The 27,301-nt window shown below is 40.6% G+C and overlaps 1 protein-coding gene across 3 annotated transcripts; it reads right to left on the minus strand.

Annotated features, from left to right (window-relative positions):
- USP53 (ubiquitin specific peptidase 53) lies at window positions 1-27,188 on the minus strand. Of its 3 annotated transcripts, none has more exons than XM_050320543.1 (16): window positions 27,092-27,188; window positions 20,098-20,792; window positions 18,679-18,771; window positions 15,561-15,695; window positions 14,436-14,549; window positions 14,264-14,346; window positions 14,013-14,118; window positions 13,449-13,595; window positions 12,861-13,010; window positions 12,213-12,384; window positions 11,124-11,273; window positions 10,334-10,477; window positions 9,399-10,128; window positions 8,315-8,388; window positions 3,579-3,678; window positions 1-3,101 (listed from the first exon to the last, which is right to left on the minus strand). In XM_050320543.1, the coding sequence occupies exons 2-16, from the start codon at window positions 20,239-20,241 to the stop codon at window positions 2,114-2,116; spliced, it is 3,330 nt and encodes a 1,109-aa protein (XP_050176500.1). In that variant the 5' UTR covers window positions 20,242-20,792; window positions 27,092-27,188; the 3' UTR covers window positions 1-2,113. The 3 variants fall into 3 exon arrangements, with proteins under 3 accessions (XP_050176500.1, XP_050176499.1, XP_050176502.1); XM_050320542.1 differs by lacking the exon at window positions 27,092-27,188 and adding an exon at window positions 26,602-26,717; XM_050320545.1 differs by lacking the exon at window positions 27,092-27,188 and adding an exon at window positions 26,699-26,716.
- Between the last annotated feature and the right edge of the window lie 113 nt (window positions 27,189-27,301).

Here is a 27,301-nt window from a genome sequence, read left to right on the forward strand (position 1 = left end):
TTTTTCCTTTTTTTTTTTTTGCAAAACATTTTACAAATTATACATTATTTACAAATTCCATTAATCTTGTTTGTTTTTAATTTTTTACACAAGTATTAGAAGACAGCTGTATATAACTGGCTATGTATATTATGTAACATGGCTAGATGAACTAGAAAAGTTTAATTTACAGGTTCTGAAATCTCTCTCAAAAATAGTACAATAGGAATCACCCCAGTTCTAACATTTTTAGTGTTCTTCTGTATTCAACTGATTTTCTTACAAAAGGATCAGTTTTTAAGTTGCTGTTCACCAGCAGCCATACCTAAACATGCATAGTATTTTCACTATAAATCCTTGAATTCATTTTTTTTTCCAAGTGCTACAACTAACTTTGATCAAGAAGGTAGAAATAAGGTTAATCTGAGATACCTGGTTTGTTGCATATATATAATGTTCCAGTTCTACTGCAAGTTGCATGTAATTTAAAAGAAAAAAACCTGACCTTGCCACAGAATAACCAAAACTAAGTGTTTACCTTGGATAATTGTGCTAAACAACTGCCAACATTTGGTTGGAGCACTAAAACTCATGTACATAAGGTTATAAACATAAAAAAAAAAAAAAAGCGCCTTTCTGACTAACAGTGCAAGTATAAGCCAGAGTGTTTATAATGCATATTTAACCTTGTGGCATTATTTTCATAACTAAAAGGCATTGATGATTTAGGTGTAATCAGCAGCACCCCAAGTTAACACTCTAATGTGAATAATGGGAAAATGTAGCCTTTTTGGATTGTGTCAGGCTTTGCTGCCACTGCCTCAGCACACTCTACAAAGTTCTGTGCACTGATTTAACTAACCAAATAAAAGCCAAATGAATCCTCCTCTTTGTTGCTAAGTCAGGTTAACAAAAGACAAGGTAAATGCCAGAGCTGCCAAAACTGTAGGCAGTGACAGAGCAGAGAAAGAGGAACCTCTTCTTTCCCTGCCCCTCAGCCACCACAGGCTGAATGGCTACACGTTCAGCCTGAGCTGCTAGTGCAGACCACACCCATGTGTAGGGCTGTTCAAGAGGGGGGAAACACATCAGTAAAAAAAAATTAATTAAAAAAAAGAATCAAATGTGTGATCCCCATGAACCATTGCTCAAAATGTCAAGTTGGAAGAAAAGGGAAGCTTAATAAATAGCAGCAATAACTTTGTATGCACTTGGAGGATAAATCAGAATTGAACATAAGCAGTAACTCTATCTAAAACCTTACAAAACTAATCTTTCATAGTTCCATGATAACTCTGTATTTAACATTAGCATCCTATTCTCTTATACCAGTTTGTAACTGATGTGGTTAAATTTAATAAGTTGAAGTATATAGCTTATAGGGTGAACAAAATCTGATAAATGTGTTTAAAAATGTACACTAACATAGAGCAGCTGTATTAATAGGACAGCATTACTGCAGTTTACTTCAATTCCCTTTGAAAGTCTCATTTAACATTTGCAAACCAGGACGGTTTTTAAAGGATTATTATTATTATTATTAAGGCTTTTCAAATAAAAAATAAATCCTCTGGGTAAACTTGTATTAAAGACACTTGAAGGTTTGTGAAAGCACAGACTTTCAGAGAAGTCAGTTGAAAAAACCACGTTATCTCCTGCTACCTCTGAGGACAAATAATACTCTATTATTACTACATTTACTGCATTTGATGTGGTAGTACATTTATCCCTTTTGTTAGTCTAAGTAGGTAGTGACCGCAGTCTGAAGGAGCACTTCTTAAACTGCAACTAATTAAATCTTCTTACAGATTTAGTAACATCCAGTCGATCCCACTGCTGTAAGATGTGCACACCCCAAGGGACCATGTTTAGTACAAACTGTAGAAGACAAGCTGATTAACAGAGGTAAGCATTAAGGCAACTAGAGTAACAAATCAAAGAACCACAAGTTTAGCACCTCTTCTCCTCCGTGCGCCTCCAATTTGCATATTCATTTGAACAGTCGGAACTCCCACGCAAAGTACGGTCAGCTGGGTACCTGGTTATCACACACACACACACATTCAAGGGTTGTGCCTGTTCACAGACCACGGGAAATGCAAAAGTCAGATCCGGGGGTGAGGTTTTTATGGATCTATCGGCTGCAGTGGATGCCTTCTGCATTGGCCTTGTACCTCGGCTCGGGCGCGGGGTGCCTGGGCTCCAGAGTGGCGTGGTATGCAGCGTTCAGTTCTACCCCAGCTGCTGGAGGATGCTTCTCCTTGGGAAAGCTCCCGCTCTCTGCGAAATACAGCTTGGGCCTCTGGTGGTACTTCATCCTGTAGGTGTCAGTCATGCAGCTGTCGACTGAGAAGTAGGTCGTTAGGGACACGCTGTCGTTCCCCTCCACGTAGCCGGGACTCGGCCCCGTGTGACGGGATCCTTTCTTTAACAAGTTCTCCGACACGGTCCAGAAGTCATTGACTGGCAGGCGAGGTGGAGAATCCGGTTTGTGGACAAACAGTTCGTTCCCTGGAAAGGGCTCTTTCAGCCTTTGTTCTGGTGGGAGTACACTTGGGTCTGGTGCAGGTTTTGGAGGTGCACCCGTTTGCCTCAGCGGATTACTTTGCAACGCTTCCATGGGTTTTACCTCTGCTGCCGAGTTACCCTCTGATCCCGGCAAAGTATTCAGGGCGTATTTCTTGGGTGGCAGAGGGGGAGGGACGTTCTGATACACTGCTTCAGGCACCCAGAGGGCATCCCCCCTCCGCAGCGGGTGCCCGGCGTGCTCAGCGGGAGGGGCGGGAAGCACCACGGGCCTCTCCGGCAGGGACTGTGGGACGCAGGGCCCCAAGCCCACCTTGGGACCAAGCGTTCTTGTGTGATGAGACTGCGGCTGGGCAGAGGGGGCAAAGTCACTGTGGAGCAGCTTCCTGCCACAGGCGTTCTCGGGGTAGGGGTGGGACAGGCCATCAGGACAGAACACTGCCACATTCACCTTCTCAAACCTGTCTGGGTGAAGCCACTCGGAAGGATTCTGTTCGCTTGCCTTGTTCCTGCTTTCCGACTTGACGATGTCTTTGACAACTGGCTGGAGAGCTGAGGAGGGGAAAAATTTCCTGGTGGTCTCAGGCATTTCAGCTCTAAAATACAAAACCACACAAGATGTAAGTATCCCTAAAAACATATGAAGAGGTTCAAATAACCCAAGGATCTTTTCAAAGACAGTCTTGGTAAAACTGCCTAAATATTCAAACCAATGAGATAACCAGAATCTGTTGAATTTACAGCCATTGATTAACAGCTGCGTTAAATTACTCCAAGGTTTCTGTCATTTGAAATGTAAAATGCAAGAGATGCAAGGTAAGATAAATTCCTTTAACATTCAGGACTACGTTAAACACGACCTCTGCTCTCTTCTGTGCATCCCTGTGACTCTCATACATCCGCTTTTCAAATATTGGATGTTACTTCTGCCTGCTAAACTTGTGTTTAGATTCTTGATTGTCAGAAACTTTCAATCCCTTAGTTTTTCAATGCTTAATATTGATTATTGTAACACAACAGAATTCAGTATTTCTACAACTATTATAGAGTATATGAATGTCAGTATTAATTACCTCTTTACTGGAGGACTGGGCACCTGCAAATGTAAATCTGTTGGGAAACCAACGTGAGGTCTGTAGTTCACTTCAGAATTGAACTGGTCTTTCCTCAAATCTGGGGGTAGAAAAAAGAAGTATTTCAAAATAAGCATATATACAGTCCAATTCCTTCTTTGTAATTGCTCAGAGGTTACAAAAACAACACACAAAAAACCAGGACAAATAATGCCTTTCAAAATTTGAGATTAATCAAAACAGCCATTTTGAAGACAATCTGTGACAGGTGGCCAGATCTTACCTTAATGCTAAATAATATTGGAGGAAATTTTCTAGTACGTAGGTTTAAAGAAATACATTCTTTGAAATAATTAAAAGGTTAGAGCAAGACTGTATAGCTCACAGAGATGCTGAGCAGACCGAGAGCAGTGTCACTCATGTGCCCCAGACACACACCTGCCTGGGCCAGCACTGCTGCTCTCCTACTCCATAATCTCTTTTTACTCACAGGTAAAAACCCGTTCCCTAAAAATACATAGTTTCTGAACAAGGCAACTCCTAGTGAACAGTAAATAAAGGAAGCATTGAAGTATTCGTGTCAACGCCACACAGAATAAAACACTCTCTTGGCAAGTGACAAGCAACAGTCTATTTGTATAGAGACAGATACTGTAAGTCTTCCTAATGCCCATTACAATCAGTCACCTGCTCTGAAGCCATTCAAAGGAATGGCTTATTATTATCATTATTATTACTACAATGGCTTCTTTTGTCTATATATAGACTAGACTCACAGCTACACACCTGTTTCACTTCCCCAAGTTTAAGTACTGTAAGTCTTGTAACTTTTGATTCATGAACACACAAGTCAAAAGCCCAACAACTGAACACAATTAAACGATAAACTTTGGATGATGCTCGTTTTGATGGTCAGTATCTGCCCTGTCTTTAAGTGATGAAAGACTAAAGACACCCCTTCTTTGAGCAAGAGCACAGGTAGCAAAGGCAAAACCAGCATATATAGCACAAGAGACAAAGCCCCTCCATTGCTTTCCTTCGAGTCTTGACATTAAAATAAGAAATTAATTAAAAATCCTGCACGATAAACAACACCCCAGCCTTAGAAACAATACTCATGGGAAAACACCATCGCTGTGCGAGCCCGCGTGACGGTGGCAAGGGACAAGTAAATTTAATCGGACGGAAAGTTTAAAAACTGCTCCGCGGAACTCCCTAGCACTGAGCTCGGTTACACCGAGCAGCGTTTCCAAGAGGGAAAACGCTTCCTGGCCCTGCCGCCTCGGTGGCGATGGGCGGGTTTGTTTCTGTGCCTCGGGGCGCGGCAGTTCCCGCGGCCGGCCCGGCGGCGGCAGCAGCGGCACAGCCCGGCGGCTGCCCCGCCACCTCCCGCCGCTCGGTGCCCGCGGAATTCCAGCCGGCTTCAAAATAGACCTGTTATTTCCCCCCCCCACTTCTGCTGGCAGGACAGCCATGCACGGGTAAAACCGGACGCCGGCTCCATCGGGAATTTCGGCCCCGCGTGCTTGGCGAACCTAAAAATGTGGGAGGCGCCAGCCATCCTTATCCATGGGTCCCGAGGAGCTGGGCAATAAAGGAGAGGGAACTGTTCTAGGAGGTACAAACTGCCTGCTTTTCAGATTTATGAACGCCTCTTTTGGCATCTGAGTAGTCCATCGAGATTTCCAAAATATTAATATCCGTTCTATAGCCCACTGTTAGGACAGAACTTCTCCTCTGGAATCTCCGTTTACAAATACAGAACATGTGCAAAAACCTGCTAACTCCAATTTCTGTGGGGAAAAAAACCCCAAATGAACATAAATACAGAAATCTCCAACAAAAACTCAACTCCACATTAAATTCTAATGGGTTTTAGCTGCACATTTCCTAGACTTTTTTTTACCAAAAAACCCCTACCTTTTTAAAGAATAATTTTATCCATAAAAAACCAAATTGTAGTACTTTTCATAACACATATTTTGGCAAATTCATCTCTCTTAACCCAGTCATTTTCTGAATTAAATTGAAATAACAGGCAAACTTACTGGAAGCTTTGGAAATGCGGAATAAGAACATAATCTAAGTTAAGAAGTTGTAACTTGCCCAAAATAGAATATTATCTTTGAAAAATGGTGACCAATTTTCAGAAAAAAAAAAGAAATCCTTATATTCAAGGAACTGTACTTTTGGAAGCAAAGGCAATTTGGATTCTTCTTTACACACTCACCAGAGCTCCAGGATGATTCTAGATTTCAGTTCAAGTTGTCTCATGCTACTGAGCTTAATTATTAGCAGGAAAACCATTAAAATTAGTGTCATCATTCTTCAATTGGAAGAATGTGAGGCTGGAAATTTTGCCCTCACACTGCTCATGTCACATGTTCCTCATAACCAAAAAACAAAACCCCAGCCTCCTCAGTTCATCAAGTTCAAACTGCATAAACACCGAGTCATTAATATGAATGACGGATGCTACATCTGCCTACTCAATATTTGTGTTTTCCTGCCAAAATCTGACCACACAAATTAGGAATTGGCCTTGGGGGACCTTTGCTTCAGCACTAGGTATCAACTGCTCACTGCCAGTGTAAGCAGCAGCCATTTGATCTCCCCACCACTGTGTGATGCAGTGTTTCTATCTTTATAATGCTCTAACAATAAGTTTATTTTTGTAAGTCAGGGACAGAATTCCTCAACTGCTGAACAGTAGCCTTCCTTATTCAGCTCCAGTTAAAAACAAGGAGCTGGAAAAGCACAGTTACACAAACGGTGGGCAGAATTACAAGTCCAACATTATTTCCATAAGAAGTTTTCCACACAGAAAACCCACGCAGACATATTTGTTGGAGTTGCCATGAGAGCCTGACAAAGATTTCTTACATTCTATTCCTCTCTCAGAAAGGACTGAGCATTTTTTTTTTAAAAGTCCTATTTTCTGGGAGCCTCTTTGCTTCTTACCTACCAATCCATGTCTTCTTCATAAACATCCAGAGATAAGCATAGGTAATACAACTGAAACATGGAAGTAACTACTATTGTCCTTGCTAAAGGTGTCCTGACACACTTTTAAAACTGAGACTAAATAAGTCTTTACCCCTATACATGTGAAATTATCAAATTCCTCAGATTAGCTTTTCTGTCCGTTAATCAGTTCCACTAAAAGTATTATTTTCCAAAACTTGCACGCATGAGATCTTCACAACTGAGTTAAATGCATACATTTTTGTTGTAAAGCTATTCAAAAGTTAGTTACTGAATTGAAATAACTGATTAGATGGGATCCTATCATCAATTTTTTATGATAACTCTAAGGATCATTGGAAATCACTACATCTAAAGGAAATGTACACTGCATGTTGAAACCTTTAAGTATATTTAAGTTCTCTGCAGAGAACACTCATTACAAGCTCAACCGTTGTTTTAACCCACCTATTTTTCATGCCAACAGAGTCCTTTATGTGTTTCTCACTGGTGTTTTTTTCTTTCTTTCCTATCCAGGTGTGTTTGATAAGAATGGTGTAGTACAGAACTGAAGCAGAGTGAAATGTCCTGCAAAACCAGATCTTTGCATTCCACGCAACCCAGTTTGGGGGTTGGGGCTTTTTTGGCTCATCAAAATAAAACACCAAATTAGCTTCTATTTCTACAACCAAAAAATAGATTAGAATAAAGACAGAAAAGGTAGAAGTGGTTCCCACTTTGAAGTCTTAGGAGAAACTATACTATACTATACATTATTTGGGAAGAAGTATGATATCTATAAAAATCAAATGTTTCCTGAGGAAGTGGCCTAATATTTATTGCCCCTCTTTGTACAAGCACCCTTCCATTGTTTCAGCAACAGCAGATAATGATTTTGGCTGGCCTCATGCTGACCTATAATATTTATATGCCAAGGCATTTATCAACTTTATAAAACCCCAGCAGACATATTAGTATGTAAAAGGAAGTAGACTTCCTTATTACAAGTGTTTCTTCCTGATATTGCTTCATATCTTGAAGGAAAACAAAGGGTACCACAGTCCACCCAGGCCTTTAAAAAAAAAAATCTTCCTTAGTATCCACCAAGATATTCTTTTGGGGATAACACAGGGAGTGAACAAAATTACAATGGTTTTTGTGTTTGGGTTTTTTTGGGGGGATAGGGGTGAGGAGAAACATGCACACTTGCCAAAACAAAAGAAAACCACCACCAACAAAGAAAGGATACAAACACTTTTCATCTTCATCCATCTTCATCTATCAGTATAACTCACTGAAAAGCTTTAACAAAATTTCTACTTCACTGTGCAGGAAAAACACCCACAAAACAGATTTCCTCTGCCATTTTCAAGAAGACAGAGTACACAGGCTATGGATGAGTCAGTAAGAGAGATCTCTGCTGAAAAATAAGTGTGTAAGAAAACCTCTTCCATCGTGGTCAAAACAGCCACAGATTCCATGCCAATTTTCTTCTAATATAGTAAAATACAGCCAATCTGATAAACAAATTGCCTAACTTTGAAATATTTGGTTATGGCTTGTTAAAAAAAACAAAACAAAAAAGCAATGATATATGCTATGTACATCTTTTGATTTTGTGACGTATGAAGACATTACTTTATGCAGCAAAATGATAAAAAACAAAAGGCTATTCAGAAATCTGTCCATCTCTTGTGTGATATTAATAGGTTTTCAAATTCTGGTACATCTCAAACACTTTTTCAAAGCTTAACCTTTCTAGGAGCCCTTACCATGGAAGTTTCTGTTCTGCTGGGGCACCGAATGTAACACATGCTCAGCTTTTTTGGTTGACAAGTTCTGTTCGCTGTAAAAGAAGCAGATATGTGATTCGAACACTGCTTTTAGCACTGCTCCCACACGTGACAGGCTGTGCTGATCCACAAAAATTTAGGATGCCCTGAGTCTTTTAACACGGACAGATTAAAATGACTGATTTTGCTTCCCCGTGGTTTCAAAATAATCAAAGGACAGTTCACCATGGAAGGTGCATTTTGCCTGTTTTAACTAAAAAGTTTGTTTTGATAAACTTTTCACGATACTTTATGAAATAAGGTCATCTAGTCCAACCCCCCTTGCTCAAGCAGGGTCAACTCCATGCCCAGGATCACATCCTGCTGGATTAGGAGCATCTTCACAGACAGATTACACAACATCCCTGAACAGGATACTTAATTACTAACATACAGCAGTTCTAAGTAAGTTTAATAGTATATGGCTACTAACCACATTTTTTTGCCCAGTTTTAGTAATATTATACTAATCAGCGAAGATTATTTCAAACAGGTCAATCAATTACCAGGTGATCAATATATATATCTGAGGTGTCCTAGAACAGTGACTTTCAGCACAGCGAGCAATAACAGCACACAAGATTCACCTCCTGCCAATCCCATATCTCCTCGTCAGGGCCTGTCTGTACAAATGTTACAAGCATGATTTACATGGACACTGTGTTCCACTACAGACGGAAAGTCACCCACAGTCTAAAAATCTTCTGAGTACAGCAGTGTAGCAATTACTGCGAATGAACACACCCTGTCCCTCAGCAAGGCTCAGCAGTGCTGGCTCAGTGCCTTCCACAGAGAACCCGTGCTGCAGCCTCAGTGTGAAGGCAACTGGAACACTTAATTGCCCACACCCTTACTTCTAGACACACTCCAGCTTTCCACATGTATGACCCCAAGCAAGTTTCAAAGGACGTTTTCTTGTTTGGTTTTTTTTTTTGTTTTTGTTTTCTAAACAACACATAAATATTAGAAGAGCTTGTTTTTCTATGAATACCATCTATGCAAGCACTAAGAGCATGAGCATTACCTGCAGGAAGCACTGTCTTTCACATTCTTGACATCTGCCGGGCCGATTCCTTCGATAACAGGTGAGTCTGGATTTGCAGATCCGTTGCTGATATGATCGCTGCTTTCATATCCAGATTCTGTCCTCTGAATTTGCCAGTTATCACCGTGGACTTTTCTCTCTGTAAATCCTTTGCTTTTCTCAGCGTTCCCTTTTCCCTCCGAATCCAGTGAACTTCGACTTCCCGTATCCTGTTTCGTTTCGTCCTCATATATAGTCATTAAACCCTTCTGCACCTGGTTCTCCTTTGGCCAGTGGTTAAAGCTCCGCTCCTTTTCGTGCTTAGATTTACTGCTCAGGTTTGCCTTGTGCTTTGGGCTGGGCTGTTTTTTCTCACTCTCACTGAAAATGCTGTCTACATTCAGTGTCTCCCGCATGGGTTTCCAACCTTTACTCCTGCTCCTGCCACTGATGCTTCCTTTGTCCCTGGAGTCCTGACTGGTGTCCGTGTCATAACCAGTGACACCGTCAGGCCGTGTCCTCATCGCTGGTTTCTCCCCAGCAGCAAAAGGGTCAGTTTTATTTGATCCGAGCACATGTGCAGAAAGCTTTGCTGGGTGAGGGGCGCTGTCGTGTTTGTAGGGGCCTCTTCCCTGGCTGCTGTATATCCGCTGATCCACGCAGTGCCTGAGGCCATTCCCAACGGGAGGAGACCCCGACTTCACACTGCAACGGTCTTCCCCAATCACATCTGGTAAGAACAAAAGGAAAAAAGCTCCACTACAGTTCTCATTCACGTCATAGAATGGGTTGGGTTGTAAATGATATTGTTACACTACTAATGTTTCTCACAGTATCTCTCCAAATCCACTACGTATTTCAGAATACTGCATTTCTCTTAAAAGGGAGAAAGCTATTAAACCCATGGATTCTCTGGTCACATTTTTAAAATGTACCTCTTTGTCTCCCAGACTCTTTCCTTGGTCCTCTGTCCACATCTTTTCGTAAGGATGGGAAGTTTTTCATGTCAGCAGCTTTCTGAGCACACTCTCTGGATAAGTCCTTCAGCCTGTCCTTTTGATCGCTGTAACCCAACTTAGCTGCAAAAAACACTTCTTGTCAAAGACCATTACTCAAAAGGCATTCATCATCAAAACACACAAATATATCAAAACACACAAATATGGACCATTCAGGGACCATATCCTAAATTTTTTAATATTAGTACTACTTAAAAAGACCTGATGGATTACATAACACAGGTTGAGAAAATTGGATTTCTTCCCATACATAAAGTCCATTAACATACAGGACTACAAATAATGCTGCATATCACAATACTGCTGGGGAAAAGTGTTCCTTGGGTAGCCAGTGACCCACAGAGCCTCACCTCAGCCTCAATCACTACTGTGCCTTTTGACCAACAGCTTGACTGGAAAGCTCCATGATGATTGAGAAACTGATCAAAGCCTCCAGAGCCACTTTAGTGAAGGAATAATGAGGGGAATAAAAAAATATTCTGCATTTGCAGTTCTCTGGAAAAGTTAACATTCCATGGCAGATATTCACATATTACTTAAGCACCGAATGAATGTCTGAACAACAACTCAGTCAGTCAATGATGGAACTCCTCCTTTAGAAACACTTCTACTCCTGAGGTTATCATACACCTGAAATGCCATAGTCTGAAATATTTTATAATAAGACATATCTGGTTTTTTTGGGGTGGGAATGGCAAATACATACCTGGACCTCTACCACCACTTGCTTGAATGTGGCTTCTACTGAATGCTGAATTATCTGGCTGAAGCTTTTTATTACTCCTTTGATTAGGGGGATCTGCAATTCCGTTCTCTTTCACGTGCTCTGATTTAGCAGCAGAATGCTTTTCAAATCCTGTCAAACAATACATTTGTCTTTAGACAGAAAAAAGCTTCCTAAGTTAAAATTTTCAATATCTAAATTAAAAATATAAATTTTAAAAAGCAGCTTTTTAATTGCAGATTAAAAAAAAACAAACAGAAGAAAAAACTCACTAAAACCCACACTGTATTTCCCTGTACTAGGCAATAAGGTGCTGTAATATTTGATATACTGCCATATTTATAGTGGTAGCCTGTAGTGGAAGAGGGTCCTCAATTCTTTCCTCCCTGAAGCAGCCTGTGTCATGTCACTATGCATTATGTGAAGAGGAACATGTCAAATTCAATTTGGCTTTTATTTAATTTACTTGTAAGTTATGTTTAAGATTAAAATTTAAAAAACCCCAACAAGACAGCAGTACAAACTGCAGAACCAAAAGGCTGGATTCTTACACTGAGTGAATCTCAGATAGAAGAAGTTTCCTGAAGTTCCTTTTGGTTTTTCCCAAAGTTCTGAACTGTGTTCTCTGTACATACATATATGTGTGTGTGTATATATATACACACACATAGACACACATGCTCCAAATCTATATGTACATGAAACTTTAAAGTATCTTTTTATAGCACTTTGAAAAGGTATTTTAAATGTTTCAATACACACATAAGAACACCCGCATATAAAAATACACTACAATTTTCTTCTCAAATTACTGAAGTTGTGCAAAGCAGTTCTGAACAATCCACAATAGAACATCTTTTTTCCCCATTAGCCATTAGTCTCAATTTTTATTCCCTTATTAACCAAACAGTTCTAACATTGATTATATACACTAATCTCTTTTCTTTTGAGACCTTTCAGATGATGATTGATAAGAACAAAGCAGCCAATCTGTTACCTCCTCCTTTATAAACCCCATTTCAGATATACAGCTGATATTTATTAAAAAAAAATTAGAATATATCTAATTACCCAAGTCTTCCCCATTTCCTCCTGCTGTTTTACACTGAGACCAGTGAATAATCTGCTTTGGTGCATCTTCTGGAGATACAGCTGTGCCATCTGGGTTAGCATAAAATAGCAGCAATGGCTGGAAGTGACACCGAATGCACCTGGAGACCACATCTTTCCATTTTGTTCCAATCTAAGAAAAAACCCAACAAAACAAACCTCAAAACTTTACCAACAGCCCTGAACCTAAACACAGAAAGAATAATTTATCAAGCAGCCGGTACCAAATGCCTAATTCCAAAGGTACGCGACGATTCAACAGTTTAGCACATCGGGGTACATGAACTGCAGCAGAAAGAATAATATTCCATGGGATAACAATCAGAACATCCTTCCTATGAATACAACAGCATCTTCTTTTTCTTTAAAAGAAGTACAAATTCAACAGTGCACAAGTGCATGGACATCCTGAAACGTTCAGCATTTGTAAGGCACGACTAGAAAGCAGCGAAGCCCCCTCCAAAATTCATCCGTGAAAAATGGTTTACAAAACTAAAGGTTTGTTAAAATAAAAACGTTGCCTTGACTTTCTTTAAGTTTGGTGTCAGGAGAATGCACACTAGGAAAGAAAAGATCACTGAATTTGGTAGGAGTAAAAGCAGCATTTACCTCTTTGACATTAGCATCATCGAACAGCACCCATTTGCAGCTCTTGGTGTGAAAGGCAAAGGCACAGTAATGTCGGCTCGTGTAGCAAATCATTCCCACAAGGAAAAGCTCACTATTTTTGGCATTTTCATCTGTAACCCTATAAAACAGCTGTAAAAAAGATTGTATCTTTTAAAACGTGTGTAAAACATTTAGCCTCAGTTTCCTGACCTGCTGCTGGCATTTCACCAAGGCAACTGGTATTGACTATTTTCCTCTTTGAAAGAGTAAAATATTAATGCTCTGGAATAATTCCACAACGTTCAAACTGAAAATTATATTCCTAGATTTTCAGCTAGGAACACACCTACATTAATCTTTGTACTTAGGCACAAACCCAACATTTCTGACAGGACTTTTCCCTCTCACAGCAACTACATCAAGCAGCACATTATAAAGAATGGGAAAAGCAGACATGAACTGTGAAGTTCAGTTGTGCTGTTTAAAAATACATGTGAGTATTTCTATGTTGCAAATATTTACATAACCATAAAATCCATGCAAAATTAAATTCTAGAGTAAGCAAAGAGTAAGTTTTAGGTCAGGTACCCCAGGAAGATAAAGCTGTGTTGCCAGATTCCTCATAACCTCTTCTGTCAGATCAGAGTGTTCTGAATCCCAGACTAAGCCGATTGTCACAATCTCAGGACAATTCATAAGAACGCGACGAATTTTTATTTTCTGACCACAGTTACTCTAGAAAAAGGGAAAACAACAACATGATGGGAGGGAAAACAGAGATGTTTAAAAAAATGGAAGTCCAAAGGGGAGTTACTACACAAGAATTAGCGCAACAAAACAATTCTGCAACTTCTTCTAATTGTAAAATTTAGTTGTGGTGTTTGTTTCTAACAGTTTAAGGGGAACATTCTTCATCATAAAAACCTTCTGATGAAGACTACAGCTTAACTTCTACCAATCATCACCTTAAAATCAAAATCTCAATAACTGGAGCCATAAAATATGAGTTTAAGGGCTTTTTTCACCCTAAGCTGGTCTGTGCTGAAGCAGCCAGAGGTAACCCTGCTTTTAGGGCAATACTTTAGCCTGATTTATTATCCTGAAGAGTTCTCCCTTGCATCTTAAAGTAGTGTAGCATCTTTGTTTACTTACAGGACACTTCCTATAGTCATCAGCAGTATTTGCTGCCTGCAGCAATTCTGCAAACATTTCTGGCTTGAGACGTTCGTGCCTCTCCATCATTTTCTCTACTTCGTTACTGTAAAAAACAAATGACATAACTGTGGATCTCACTTCTTCAGAGTCACCAGATTTCGGCCAACTCTCAATTAACTTATTCTTCCTAATTTCTTATTAGAAAAGGGTATATAGAAAAATGAGTAACAAAGCACAGAAGCTCTTACCAGAGGGCTGTGGTGGAAATATAACGCACAAACTCCGTGAAAGGCAACGGGTCCGATGATGCTCCACAGCTGCGACAGACACACTGCAACAAACCACAAAGACTTGGGTTTTTTACTCACTCAGCACAGAGAAAACAGGTTCTTTGTTAAAGCAATCAAACGAAGGTCTGACCTGCTCGTACAGCGTCATAGCAAACTTCTGATGAGAAATGCAGGACTTGGAAGTGCACATATCTGTCTCACTGTTTGGCACTAAGTGGAAGTGAATCCTCTCGAGGATGTTTTCCTGAAAAGAAACATCAGTGTAAATACAAACTGAACTGATGGACTCAGAATACGTGAGGACCATTACAATTTAATACTCCCAGCTACTCCCCTTGGCACCAAAAAGTACTGTGATTGCCACGAGTTTGGCCTCTGAATCTCCACGGCCATTTTTATCTCTTTTGCCTAAAATACCAGAGGTAATGGGAAGAAGTGAGTCTATTCAGGTAGATCAGGCAGCTGATTAGTTCAGGGTTCAAATGCATTTTGAATAGATGGAACATTAATGATAGGCTCTCTTTCACGACTGCAATCCATTAACCTGACTGCAAGATCTCAAACAATTGCTTTCAGGTGAAAATGCATCTGGCAGGTAGGAGGAATTAATTTGTGGATACTTCCGAAAGATGAACTTCTTTCATTTATGAAGTTATTTCATAAAGTATTGTGACAAGTCCAAAGCACTGAAGCAGCAACGTTTTCTGCCCCTCAAATCTGTTTGTGAAGGTTAATACTGTCAGTGTTTTATGGTTAACATTTTCATTGTCTAACACAGGAGCTCTTTGAAAGGTTTCTTTACCGGAGTTCTGTGCCATCTGATGTCATCTTTAATGGCCACATTAATGGCTCATGTTTTTCAATGACACTTAATAAAAGCAGAAAGTAACTACAGCAAGTCAGGATCTTCAAGTATTCCTTCACTCTTGGATAAGAAAGGGAAATCTTTTTGCAAAAGAATTCAGTAATGAACTGGTGAGTTGTAATGGAATATATTTCAACAGCTGATGAGAGAATACTTGGAGGAAGAGACTATATATTCTAATCCATAGGTGCTGCTTCTCCTCAGAAGATAACCCTTCTCTCCACCCAGAAATTTCCAAGAGTGACTCAGAGCTCACCATCCTCACTGCCCTGAACTGGCATAAAGAAGGTCAGGAACATTATGTTACTCGAATCCTCCCTGTGAGCCTGGAGCCACCAAAACAACAGGCCAGCTTGGCATCAACTACACACAATTCTGCATAAAACTCACAAAGCATTCTGCTGCATCATCCATGAATCCCAGCTGGAAACGCTGTTCGTCCTTGAAGCTTTCTGCGAGGGCGTGTCTCATGTTGTCCGACGGGAGAGCTTTCTCTCGGCTGTGCTGGAACTGTGAAAAGATTGCCTAGGAAGAAATACAATCATTTGGCTTCATTGCCCGCTTGACTACACACTGCAGTTCTGCAACATACATTGAATACATACATGAAATATTTGTATTTATACTGTTTATAAGCCTAGGTAACTTTAATAATTCCTGTTTTCTCTTGGAGGTACTTGCTTTCTGTGTTCTGTTACTGATTCCATGATAAGAAGTTATGCTATCGAAGTGAACTTTGATCCAATAGAACAACATCATAAGACTATATAAAAGTGCAAATGATTGACTTTAACTCCCAAAGCAACACACCCCCTGGTCTGTAACTATACAGCTTTTTAAATCTGGCCATTGGAATAGAAGTTCATCCATATGTATCTCATCTTTACAGATGGTGTGTATTTGTTAGGGCGTAATGGAAAACCGCTCAGGTTAGTTTTACACCCACCATTCATTAAATAGTGCAATATTTACAGCACTACTCCAGAGGGCAATGTATCGTTATTAAAATTATGGATATTAAAAACCTCCCATAAATTAGATTGAGTGCTGATAAATCCTTGCTATTAAATCAGCTCACTGCTGAACCGCTGCACACAATGCAAGAGAACAGGTCAATATCTGCAGTTCCAGAACATGATAATAAATTGCACTTGATTTTTCCTTCATTTCCCAGAAGAGAGAGTTGGCTGTTACTTTCCTTTTTTTGGCAGAGATACACATGCAAGCGACCTCATCATTTAGCAAGCAAGGAAGGTTGATTTTGAAAGAACTGGAAGTTAAAAGCTATTAAATGAATCACATATTTTCAGATATTACAGGGTATATTCCACTGTCAAGAATTCTAAGTCAAGCTTTAGAGGGAAATGAAGGGAACAGAGACAAAGCAAATCAGCAGAAGCCATGTAAAATATAAATAAGGACATGCATTCTTCACATAGGCTTCCTGTGGTTAAAATCTTCTGGATAGAAGGTCCAGATGCAACAGATAAGCCAAGTTTCAGTGCTAACAAAGTTACTGTTTCAACCATGATGCATTCCAGGGTGTCTGTCTAATACTTAAAGTTCCCTCTCAAAATAAAAAGCAGGGACTACTGATAAAAATGACAGTCACTATCTCCATGTAAACATTCAAAATGAAGCTTTTAACAGGTCTGAAAATACTAGTCAGCTCTCCTTTGAAATCTGTCATCAACACTCATTTTGGCTGGAGGTAATTTTTGGTATGCAACAGAGCCTTTTATGTCCAGCTGAAAAAAAAAGTACAGATAAGCAGCTGTGCAGATATTTCTGCTCAGTTTGGGGACTCAAAGTCCCACCCCAGTGTTATCCAAAAAAGAACAGAGCATATTTAATTCTTGAACATCACCAAAAGAAAGAGCTAATGGATTGAACAGAGGTAAACTAGAATTCATTGGCTCTGCTTTTGGTTCATAGAAGCTATCTGGAGATAATATCCTTCTTTAATTGGTGAACAAGTAAAAAGGGTTAAAATAGCCCAAGACCAAAAAGAAAAAACTAAACAAAACAAAACACACAACAACCAAAACACCAACCCAAGACACAAACAAGTTATTGAAATGCATCCTCATCCAGCACATACATTGCATGAAAATTAAAACGCCCCAGGTTCTGAACACAGAACAAACAGAATTACTCAACCACTATCTCTATAAAGAGCCAAGGAAGCAAACCCAGTAGTGTACATAACAGCTCAGGACAGATACTTCCAAATGAATTAACTGCAAGGTTTTGAGCTCAGTGCATAGGCCAGGGAGTTAAAGATCACAGCTATGCTGTTAAAAAAATAACTAATTCCATTCCCACCAATTTCAGAACAGGCAGCAATACCACTTCTTAACAGTATTCTTGGGAATGTATCAAAATAGGAAGATCTCAGTCCAGGCAATGCCAAACATCCATGCACTGTGAGCCATTTAGATAAATCCCACAAGGTGCATCATGGAGTCATCAATCCCTCAAGAACAGAGGCTTGGAAGAATAAAGAAAATTCCAAGTCCTAAATTCGAGCAGCCTCGTGAAGCAGCTGAAGGCGGCGCGTTGCTTTGGGAGGTGGCTTAAAGTGATGCCAAACCTAAACTAAAGCCACCACCCCAAGAGAGAAACGAGATTTAATCTGAAAACACAGGCATGCCCCAGTTATGGGTCAGCACTTTATGCACTAACAAAATCAAGTGCCCAGCACTCCAAAGAACACGAGGTGCATCAAAACACTGGGGAAACAAAAAATCTCAATGGGTTCTGCAGAGTCAAGAGCTTTGAAAAAGGTTGGAATAAAAGCCCCAGGAAGTTGGTCTGAATATGTGTAGTCTCGACTTGCTGGCTTTTTAAAATGAAACATTTTAACTGAAGAAATGAAACAGCACCTTTTAGAGAAAAAAAAAAGTGTTTGGAAAAAGACAGAGACATGTTCCAAACTCACTGTACAATACTGCAGTGATGATAAACACTAAAAATTACTGGAAAAAATACACAGTACATAGATTATAGACATCCTGAAGGAAATGTCACTGCAAACACGTCTTGCCTAAAACACTCAGTCAGCCTCCTGAGGGTAAACTCTTAAATACTTGGCTTACCTTTGCCTGCAATTTAGCATCATCAAAAAAAAAAATCACTCCCTCAGTGAAACATTTTCCAATAGTCCTGTTCCTTTCAGCTCTCTCCAGATAAGTGATTCCCAGTTCTGTACATCACTATATCTACTACCATACTTTAAAAGACAGTATGACTTATTTGCACTGACAGAAGTTTTATGTTTAACTAGACTAAATTTTGTGTACTGTAAAGTTTCCTCTCTAAACACAAGAAAATATTTCTGTTGCAAACGTCCTTCTATCTAAACTGGTTTTTTTTCCACAAGAATGACTTAAGAGAGTCCCCCAGGCATATGTATGATACAGACGTAATTTAATAAAATTTAATAAAAATAATCTAAAATATTCCTCTCTCATTTTGAGAGATGATTCTTCCGAAGTTAACTACTTACCTTTAAAGCACAAAATATGCAGGCGTCTCCTTGACACACGTGCCCAGTTAAACCTCTTAAACTTCGTCGAAATATGTCAAGTTGCCATAATACCTATAAAAAATGAAGTTTCAGAGAGAACAAGTAACAACTTCTGAGGGTTCTTCATTTAGCACAACATACAGTAGCTGTTAATTTTTTTCTTCATTTCACATAATGCACAAATTAAGCACCAATATTGCTGCAAGAATTGTGGTCCTTTTCCTTTGGTTTGGTAAACTGTGGGGGTGGAAGTGAAAGTTTTGCTTTCACCTCTTGAAATTTAGATCTCTTTTTTTTTTTAAACTATTTGAACTATTTGTGCTTTGGAAAAATAAGGACTCCTAAGCAAAGAAGCAGCAAGCTAAAATGTGTCCAGGGATCGTAGCAGTCTTCTTACAGCTCTCCATAAGTCTATACTACGTTTTTATGGGCTCTTACTAAAATGATTGCTGAAATGCATTTGTTTTCCCACAGTTCAGAATAGTTCTAGTGCTTAAACAGGTGTGTTTCTACCTTTTATTTGTGCAGCTACTCTACAGAAAGGCAGTATCAGCGTGGCTACAGTACACTGCTTTCAGTATCTAGTGTCTTAGGTACACATGAAGTAGTGCAGAAAGTTGCCTGCTAAAGAAAAGTAAAAATAACCCCCCCCTCCCCAAAAACGAGTTTTCAAGATGCACAGTAACAGAACAGCTGCAAATCCAGGGGGAAAAAATATCCTATCTATAAATATAAAAGCTAAAACGAATTGGGATGCGCTTGAAAAGCAGAGCCCAAAGCTCAGTTCTGAAGGTTGAAGGGAGGTTAAAGAAAAGAAAGGAACACATTCCTGCTTGTAAAAGGGCAGTCACCAACCATCAGCCACTGCTTGAGGAACAGCAGGGTGTTGTGGGGCAGTAGGATTGTCTAGAACTGTAAGTAAAATTGCATAGGGTTTAATTTTAGGGTACCCTAAACAAAAATAGCAGAACTGCAAGAGAATATAGGTCATGCTGTTCCCACTGAGTGCAAACCAGCAAACATTCCACATTTTTATCTTGAACGCATTTAGATACCATCCACAAACACACCGTGGCGTTACCTCTCCTATCTCCCATGTTTAAATCCATACCATTTTTAAGCCTGCCAGTTTTCACAGGAAGTCTATACACCTATTTGACTCCCAAGTTTCCAAATACAAAAGGGAAGTTTTCCTGACCTTCTCGATGCATGCAAATAAAATAACACGCTGTCGTATTTTGCAACGTTAAATATTTAATACTCTCAATTCCTTGAAATGAAATGGTGAGTGAAATTCCTTCCACACAGTTTTCTTTCTTTAACTGCCACGTTTCTTTTCCCCCACCCTCTTAGGAAAGGCTACTCAAAAAATGTTTAATAAATGAAGTTTTTTCTTACCTGAACAGCACTATTAAGAAAGCAGCTGTTTTGTCCGGGTTCATTTAATAAGCCTTTTGTCGGGGCCAGGGACAGTATACTTCCAGGCTGATAAACTTTTCCAAGGTTTCCCCCAGGTTTTCTTAGGAATTTCACCCATGCCATTATTTTTTAGAGTTTCTAACTGCAAGGTTCACGCTTGAATATTTAAGGATATGACGGGTGCAAGGCAAAGAAGGTGGTTCTACAAGAAGATTTCCAAAGTCATGGCATTCCATTCAACTCTGTGCAATAGTAACCATTCATGGGTTTAAGTCCATTTTCCATGAGCCATCGGTCAGGAATCGGTGTCTCAGTAAAAATACAGCTACGCAAAGTTTTTAACTCTCAGACTTAACAAAAATAAAATAAAATAAAATAAAAGGTGTCCAGTTAAGGTTAAAACATGTTCAAAGTTGTTAGAGTAAAAGTTCTTGTTAAGCAAGTTGCACAGTCACTGACTTCTTCCAGGGATAGCAGTAAAGTGTTACTACAAACCATTAGTTGTATTATATCGAGAGTTTATATATATAATCACAAAAATGGGAAGTTCTTGACAGGTTTTATACTCCCGTTCTCTCATTTCTCTCCATCTTCTTTTTACTTTTAACTGTGACCCATGAAATATATTCCAGTTTAGAGGACTCCATGCTTATTTCATTCGCTTTCCACTGAACCTGAAATAGGAAAAAACCAGAAAATTTAAGAAAAAAATTCCAAAATGTTAGAGAGCTCCTAAATCAGAAAAGAGATCATGGTTAAAACAATATCCTAATCTACTGGCAGCTGCAATAACCAGGGAAAACGACGAGAAAAAAAAAATCACCACTTAAAAAAAATTTTTAAGGCAGAAAAATTATTTTCTCTATCATAATAATAATGTATCTTCAGAATTATTATATAACTCTAAAGACCATAATAACATGACTATAAAGGTTCTTCTACCAACATTCAATATCTTATAAAAAGACTGTGTAATACATGAGTTGTTCTACCTTTGAATCTCTGAGTCTAATAAAAACTTTCCCGAGAAGTAAATATTTTTATTTACTGGAAAACCTAAGTTGGTTTTAATTTCAATATTCTAGATGGATTCTCAGCTAGCCCTCAGCTTTCAGAAGTTTGTGCTACCTAAAAAACACTACCTAAAAATGAGGTCTTTAACCTCATTGCATTCTCAAAGTTGCATTCTTAAAGCACCCAGAAAAACATTGCTAAGAGCAAAGCAAGAACATTCTGTTCGCTGCCTCCAAAAACCCATTCCAAGATTTTCCAATTCCAACAGTAAGAGTTGTTTCCCTCATTGTTGGAGGAACGTGTTTAAGGTTAAATGGTTCCACATCCAGAACATCACCACATGTAGAGCCCAAGCAGTGACTCTCTCACAACAATGGATTGTTCTACAAGTCTGGCATTACTGCATCACCCACATAAACATCTGAAGTAACAGCACAGAACAGAATAAATTTAAATAAACCAAAGCAATTAGGGTTGCATGTGTGGGAAAGAAAAACAACAAGAAAAAGGTGAATTTGGCTTCACATTACAAGTGAGATATTCACCTTAGGTTTTACAAGCATGCACAAAATCTTAACACCCCTCAAACCATTCCCTTTTATTTAAAAGAAGCACTGGTACTTGCTTGCATTATTAAAAGAAAAATAAATCAATAACTGGAACATAACCAAAAGTCTCTTTTGCCCCATGAATAATCAGATGGGTTTTGTTTGTTTACTGATGTTACTGTATCTCACCCGTGAGTAATTTGATTTAATAATACTGGAGATGCTAAGTGTGATTTGTGGCAGGCACTGAGCAAAGATTCTGAAATCTCACTGCAAACTGACCTTGACACAACATCAGGCGACAATTTTGTTTTCTTTATGTTCACTTCAATAAACCCAGAAAGGGGAAGGAAAAAGAACTGTAGGGAATAACTAGAAATGCATATCGGTTTCAGATCTTATTAGAAATACACGTGCTGCTTGGGAAACAAAGAGTTCTTCCAGGACAACTTAAAACAAAGAGCATTCATTCACTTAAAACTTACAGGAAGTTATTTCATCTTGCATTTCAGGGATGCCCTGGAAAAAACACTCTGTGCACCAAGCCTTTAGCTGCTGGGTTTCAGGAAAAGTTATCGTGATTCACTTAATAAAAAAAATTGTTTCAGAACACATTCATTGTGCAGTTTTCATAGGTAGAAGTGCCAGTACCCTTTCTTTCTCCACTAATACCCTGAATCAAAGGCTGTGGTGCACAGCTTCTCTTTCATTAGTAAGAGGGGTGCTGGAGATGAGCCTTCCAGTGGCTGCCACAAGCACTGGGATTAACTTGGCATCACAGCCTCTCCCTAAGGTGAGAAAGTTAATGTTGAACTTTACATGTTTGGTTGAACTTGGAGGTGACTGGGACTCGGACCACTGACTGCCATAACCTAAAGTCAACGCTCCACATAGCACTGTAATTAGGAACTGCAGGCTCCTGCCTTGGCTGTGGTAAGCCAGTGTTGCTGAGGGCACTGCAGCATTTATTGGTCACTGGGGTTTACCAGTTCTTTAAGTTCTTGCCCCGACAGAGGTGTGAGTGACTGAGGATGGACCATAAGTCAGCTGTGGCTGACTTATGTGTTAAAGTGTTCAAGGCCAGGTTGGATGGGGCTCTGAGCAACCTGGTCTAATGTAAGGTGTCCCAGCTCACAGCAGGGGGGTTGGAACGGGATGCTCTTTGAGGTTCCTGCCAACCCAAACCATTCTATGATTGAACCCCATACCAAGTCTTCAATGGATGCAACCTTTCAGCAAAACAGTTCTTTTACACAGTGTTACTGACATACTCCATGAGATTTTTAGCAGCTGAGAGTTAAATAAATATTCTCTCCCTTCAGAATAAAGGAATTGATTTTGCCAACTCTTCTCAACCAAACAAGGGCTATGGGCTCTCAAACCAGTATCTATTTACCAGCCCAAGTTCTTCCACCTTACCCAGTTTCAGTCACTGTTCTTCAGTCATCAGTGATCTCATCAAGCACCTGACTATCCTCAGTCGTGCAGCCTTACAGGACAAAACACATGCCTGTCACAAATTTCTGGCACTTGCCTTTACAGCTTCCAGAATAACAAACACACTTGTCAGCAAAACGGCGTGTTATCACCTGCAGCGTTGGTACAGCCTCGAACGGAACTGCAGCTGCCACAGACTTCTCAATGTAAGAATAGTGTCCCTAAAGAAGCTTAGACATCAGTGTAGTTGCTATTTTACCTAGTAGAATCACTCTCTACGAGCACATTTGGGTTTAAGCATCTTTTATATCCATTTAGATAAAACCGACTGCGATAAGAGGTTGGTTCTGTGAGCACTGGAATTACCAGGGCCTGGGGCTCCTGATAACTTCATGTCTCATGGCTGAGCTCTCACAGTTTTCTCCCTAGCTGGGGCACATGCCAACTCCGCTCCTCACATCTTCTTACAAGGTCTCTCTCTTCCAGCCAGCTGCCTCTTTTCATGTACTTTATAAGCACATAATCATCTTTAAGGCTTCTGTCCCTTCTGTCAAATTGGGTGGAAACCTGCCAGCGGGTTCAAAAGCAGTTGACTGCTTGTGCCTCTGAAATTTGGCCGAAGAATCGCTATTTGCATCTTCTCAGCTTCACTTTGCAACTGCTCTCAGTGTGTTGCGTAATTGCCTAATGGCAAAGCCTCCCCATGCCCAGGGCTGGGGTTACTTTTAAGCCACCCAGCTTTTTGCTTCTGCTTGCAGCTCACGCCTCTGTGCCGAGCCTGGCAACCCACCCAACAGTCTGACAGCTCCGGTAAATCAGTTTCTAAATGGATATAACTCGGGAGTTTAGACACAAGACAACAAAAATTGTGAGGGGAGAGTTATTAAAAACATTACAAGGGAGTAAAATATGAGGGGAAACCACTAGAGTTCTCTGTGGTGAGCCAACATTATTGGGACCGGGGTTACTGTTTCCTCCCCAAAGGAATGAAATCCATCAAAAATTCAACAACTTGCAACAGCAAGAATCTGAGTCTTTTCCACAGCTCAAAAGGTTGTCATTTCAAATTGCCAATTTCCGTGAGCAGAACAAAAATCTGACTTGTGTTGTGACGGTGCTGCAGGCTGCAATGATTTTTCCCCACACTGGAAAAAACAAATAAACTAATAGTGAAGCTGCTTCAAAACTGTAGGAAAGGACCAGAATTTGAAAGGAATAAACTCTTACATCCACCTCAATGGGGTTGGATCACAATTTTTTTGGTCCTTGTACATATCCTGTCCCCTTCCACCTTTAGCATTCTGTTAAACTGTTTATGGCAACAGATCTCATGCACCAGAAGATACATGAAATGCTTTTCGTAGTCACCAGTCTTTGTCTTTGAAAATTACAGTATTCACTTCAAAAGCTGTCAAAGAAATATGTTTACAGGAATGCAAATTCTTGCTATTTGAAACATCAGAGAGAGAGAAAAACTTCATTTAATAGCACTTTCTTGCAAGACACATAAGATGAAATAAGAACAACACTACAAGACAAGACCAATACCAGTGTATTACCACTGGCTGGTATTGGTCTGACACATTCTTGCTCCTTCAGTCACTTCTTGCTCCTTCAGTCACTGCCTTAAGAAGTCCCCAAGACACCGAAGGAGTATTTGATGGTATCTCCTCTAGAAAATCTTCCAAACAATCCCTGAAGATTTTCAACCCAGACTATTTCTATTTTAAAGACCTCTATTGTCTCTTCCCCAGCCCTTACCCATATGCCAAACCACTGCTCCTGCACGTCATACTGCTCTGTATCCTTCCAGGATGGGAGCACCAGAAGGGTAGATGCTATCCCAGATGGCTTTTATATAAGTACACAATTTTTTTCTTTAAGCTGTTCCAATAAAAACTTCCCTGTTCGCAGCAAAACCAAAACAACAGGTTCACAGCTCAGCCTGTCTGGGCTGTTACGACTGGAAGCCGCCTTCAGAAATGGCTACAATGGGAACTCTGAGTAAAGATCTTGGAGAATACAAATTCCCAGCCCATGACATGGGCCAGTATTTACAGTGAATCATCGCACAAACACTAGAGAAGACTTTTGTTTCTCCATCTTCCTCCAGGAGTTTTGTTCAAAGACTACAATGTACTCTTTCCTGAGCTTTAAAAAGATATCCTTACAGTGATAATTTTCACACTTGCTTTTTTATCTCAGATTAAATGCCTCTGCCTTTCAGTTCTCTCTGCGGACGTCTGATCATTAACAGAAGTGCAAAATACCAAGTTCTGCTCCTTCCCAAAAAGCTTTCCAATTCTTTAAGTCACCAGGAAAAAACTGCATAACCGAGTTAAAAGGAATGGTAATGTGAGCATCATCTTTAAACCCACACATCTTTTCCAGGCTTGAGAAAAAAAAAAAAAAAGGAACATCTGAATGTCTGAATCACTACACTTCATATGTTTCTTCATGAACAAATCCTGCACAAACCTACCTAAAAACACTTCACTCTACCCACACATCAAAAATTCTGATCCAGCCTCAACCCATCATCATTTAACCCGGTCCCGACAAACTCCAACTTGTTTCTGCTTAAACCGTGAGGTTTTTGAAGAACTCTGTGAATGGGTTTCGTTCCCACCACTACGTCCCTTAAGTGACTAAACTGCTTTGCTCTACCAAGAGGCATTAACCAAGGAAAAAGGACAAAGTGCTGCTACCGAGATCTTGGAAAGCAGCGTAAGCAAAACACGTGACAGCGCCAATACCCTGACCCCGAAGCCCTCTGGGTCTCACACCCAAACAATGCTGTCAGTAGCACATCATGCACACTGTATGACCAGAAAAGATCCTGCACTATCAAGTTTTGATATGAAAGTCAAGTGCATATTTTAGGTGTTTTTACTGTCAACATCCCACTGGCCTGGGATAAAAACTTTTTATACAAGTCATTTGATATTTAAAAAAAATAACCAGCAAATACCTCTTACTTTGCAGCAATTTGTTAGGGGAAGAAAGGATTATTTACCATTTGACAAGGCTAATTTGTAGTCGGATTATAACATTAGGGCTATTTCGACACCAAAAATCACCCTTTCATTCCACAAAAAATAAGAGCAGTTACTAATAAAGCCTGTCAATGCATTTTCCATTGCCTTGAGGTGGAAGGGATTACTGCATCATCAGTCAGGCACAATACTATTCACATAATTAAGTTGTTGTTCTCAAAATAATCTCAGTAGCTTCAAAGTTTAAAAAAACTTAAGTCTTCGGAGGGTTTTTTTGGGGGGTGGGTTGCACACGCAAAATAAAGCACTAAGTAAAACGTAAACCACTTATTTTGGGAAGGGAAAAAATACACTTAGAGAGAACAAGCTATGTCTCCTCTGAAAAGCAGCTTTTAAAGTATTTGCATTGAAAATCAAAGTAGGGGGATAAACGTAAACTTACACCAGATGCTAAGCAGATGATTTGCATGCCATTTGCACGCACCTACCTACACGCCCCCGAAACTCCATCCGTACGAGCCCGGCAAACAGCTCTGCCTCCAAAACGCTGCGAACTGATTAAATTTCAAACAGCCCCACAACTACCTGCACTGGCATTTCCTGCTCCGGACAGCCCTTGGAAAACACTCCTGCGAGACTCGCCGGTGGGCATGTGAGCGCCGCGTTAAACATTAAACCCGGCGAGCCCGGCGCTCGCAGAGTCCCCTCGGCTTACACAACGCGCGGGGACGGCGCGGAGCCGCCGCTGACCCGCACCCACGCACCCCGGCAGGGATTTAACCCCGCACGAACCCGCGGCCGGGAAGCGGCGGCGGGTCCCGTCCCGCGTCCCACCGCAGCACCGCCGCTGCCTCCCGCGCCGGGATCGCCGCCGCCACCCTGCCCGACCCCTCGACCCACCTCCTGCCCACCCGGGGCTCTCCCCTCGCCCGAGCCCTGGCTCTTCCCCGGCTCTCCCCTGCCCGACCCCCGGCTCACCCGCGGCGGCTCCTCACGCGGCTCCTCACGCAGCTCCTCTCCCGCCCCCTCCCGGCGGCGACTCCGGGCGCGGCCCCGCCCTCACAGCAACTTTTGCTTCGCCCCGCTTCCCGCTCCTCCTTCCCGCTCCCCCCCCCGCACCTCCGCCTTCCCGCGGCCTGGCGCCGCCGCGCCTGCGCACTGCCAGCGCTTTCCCGGGCCGGTATCCCG

The sequence above is a fragment of the Myiozetetes cayanensis genome, unplaced genomic scaffold (assembly GCF_022539395.1).
Source record: "Myiozetetes cayanensis isolate MyiCay16 unplaced genomic scaffold, myiCay2020 scf24, whole genome shotgun sequence".
NCBI classification, from domain to species: Eukaryota; Metazoa; Chordata; class Aves; order Passeriformes; family Tyrannidae; genus Myiozetetes; species Myiozetetes cayanensis.

Excerpts from the sequence above, each read along its gene's own strand:
- USP53 (XM_050320543.1), bottom strand. The coding sequence starts at position 20,241 with ATGGCATGGGTGAAATTCCTAAGAAAACCTGGGGGAAACCTTGGAAAA. Across the intron at positions 13,596-14,012 it reads ATGACTATAGGAAGTGTCCT|AGTAACTGTGGTCAGAAAAT; the intron begins GTAAGTAAACAA and ends CCCTTTTTCTAG. Across the intron at positions 3,102-3,578 it reads CCCAGTCCTCCAGTAAAGAG|AGCTGAAATGCCTGAGACCA; the intron begins GTAATTAATACT and ends TTTGTATTTTAG.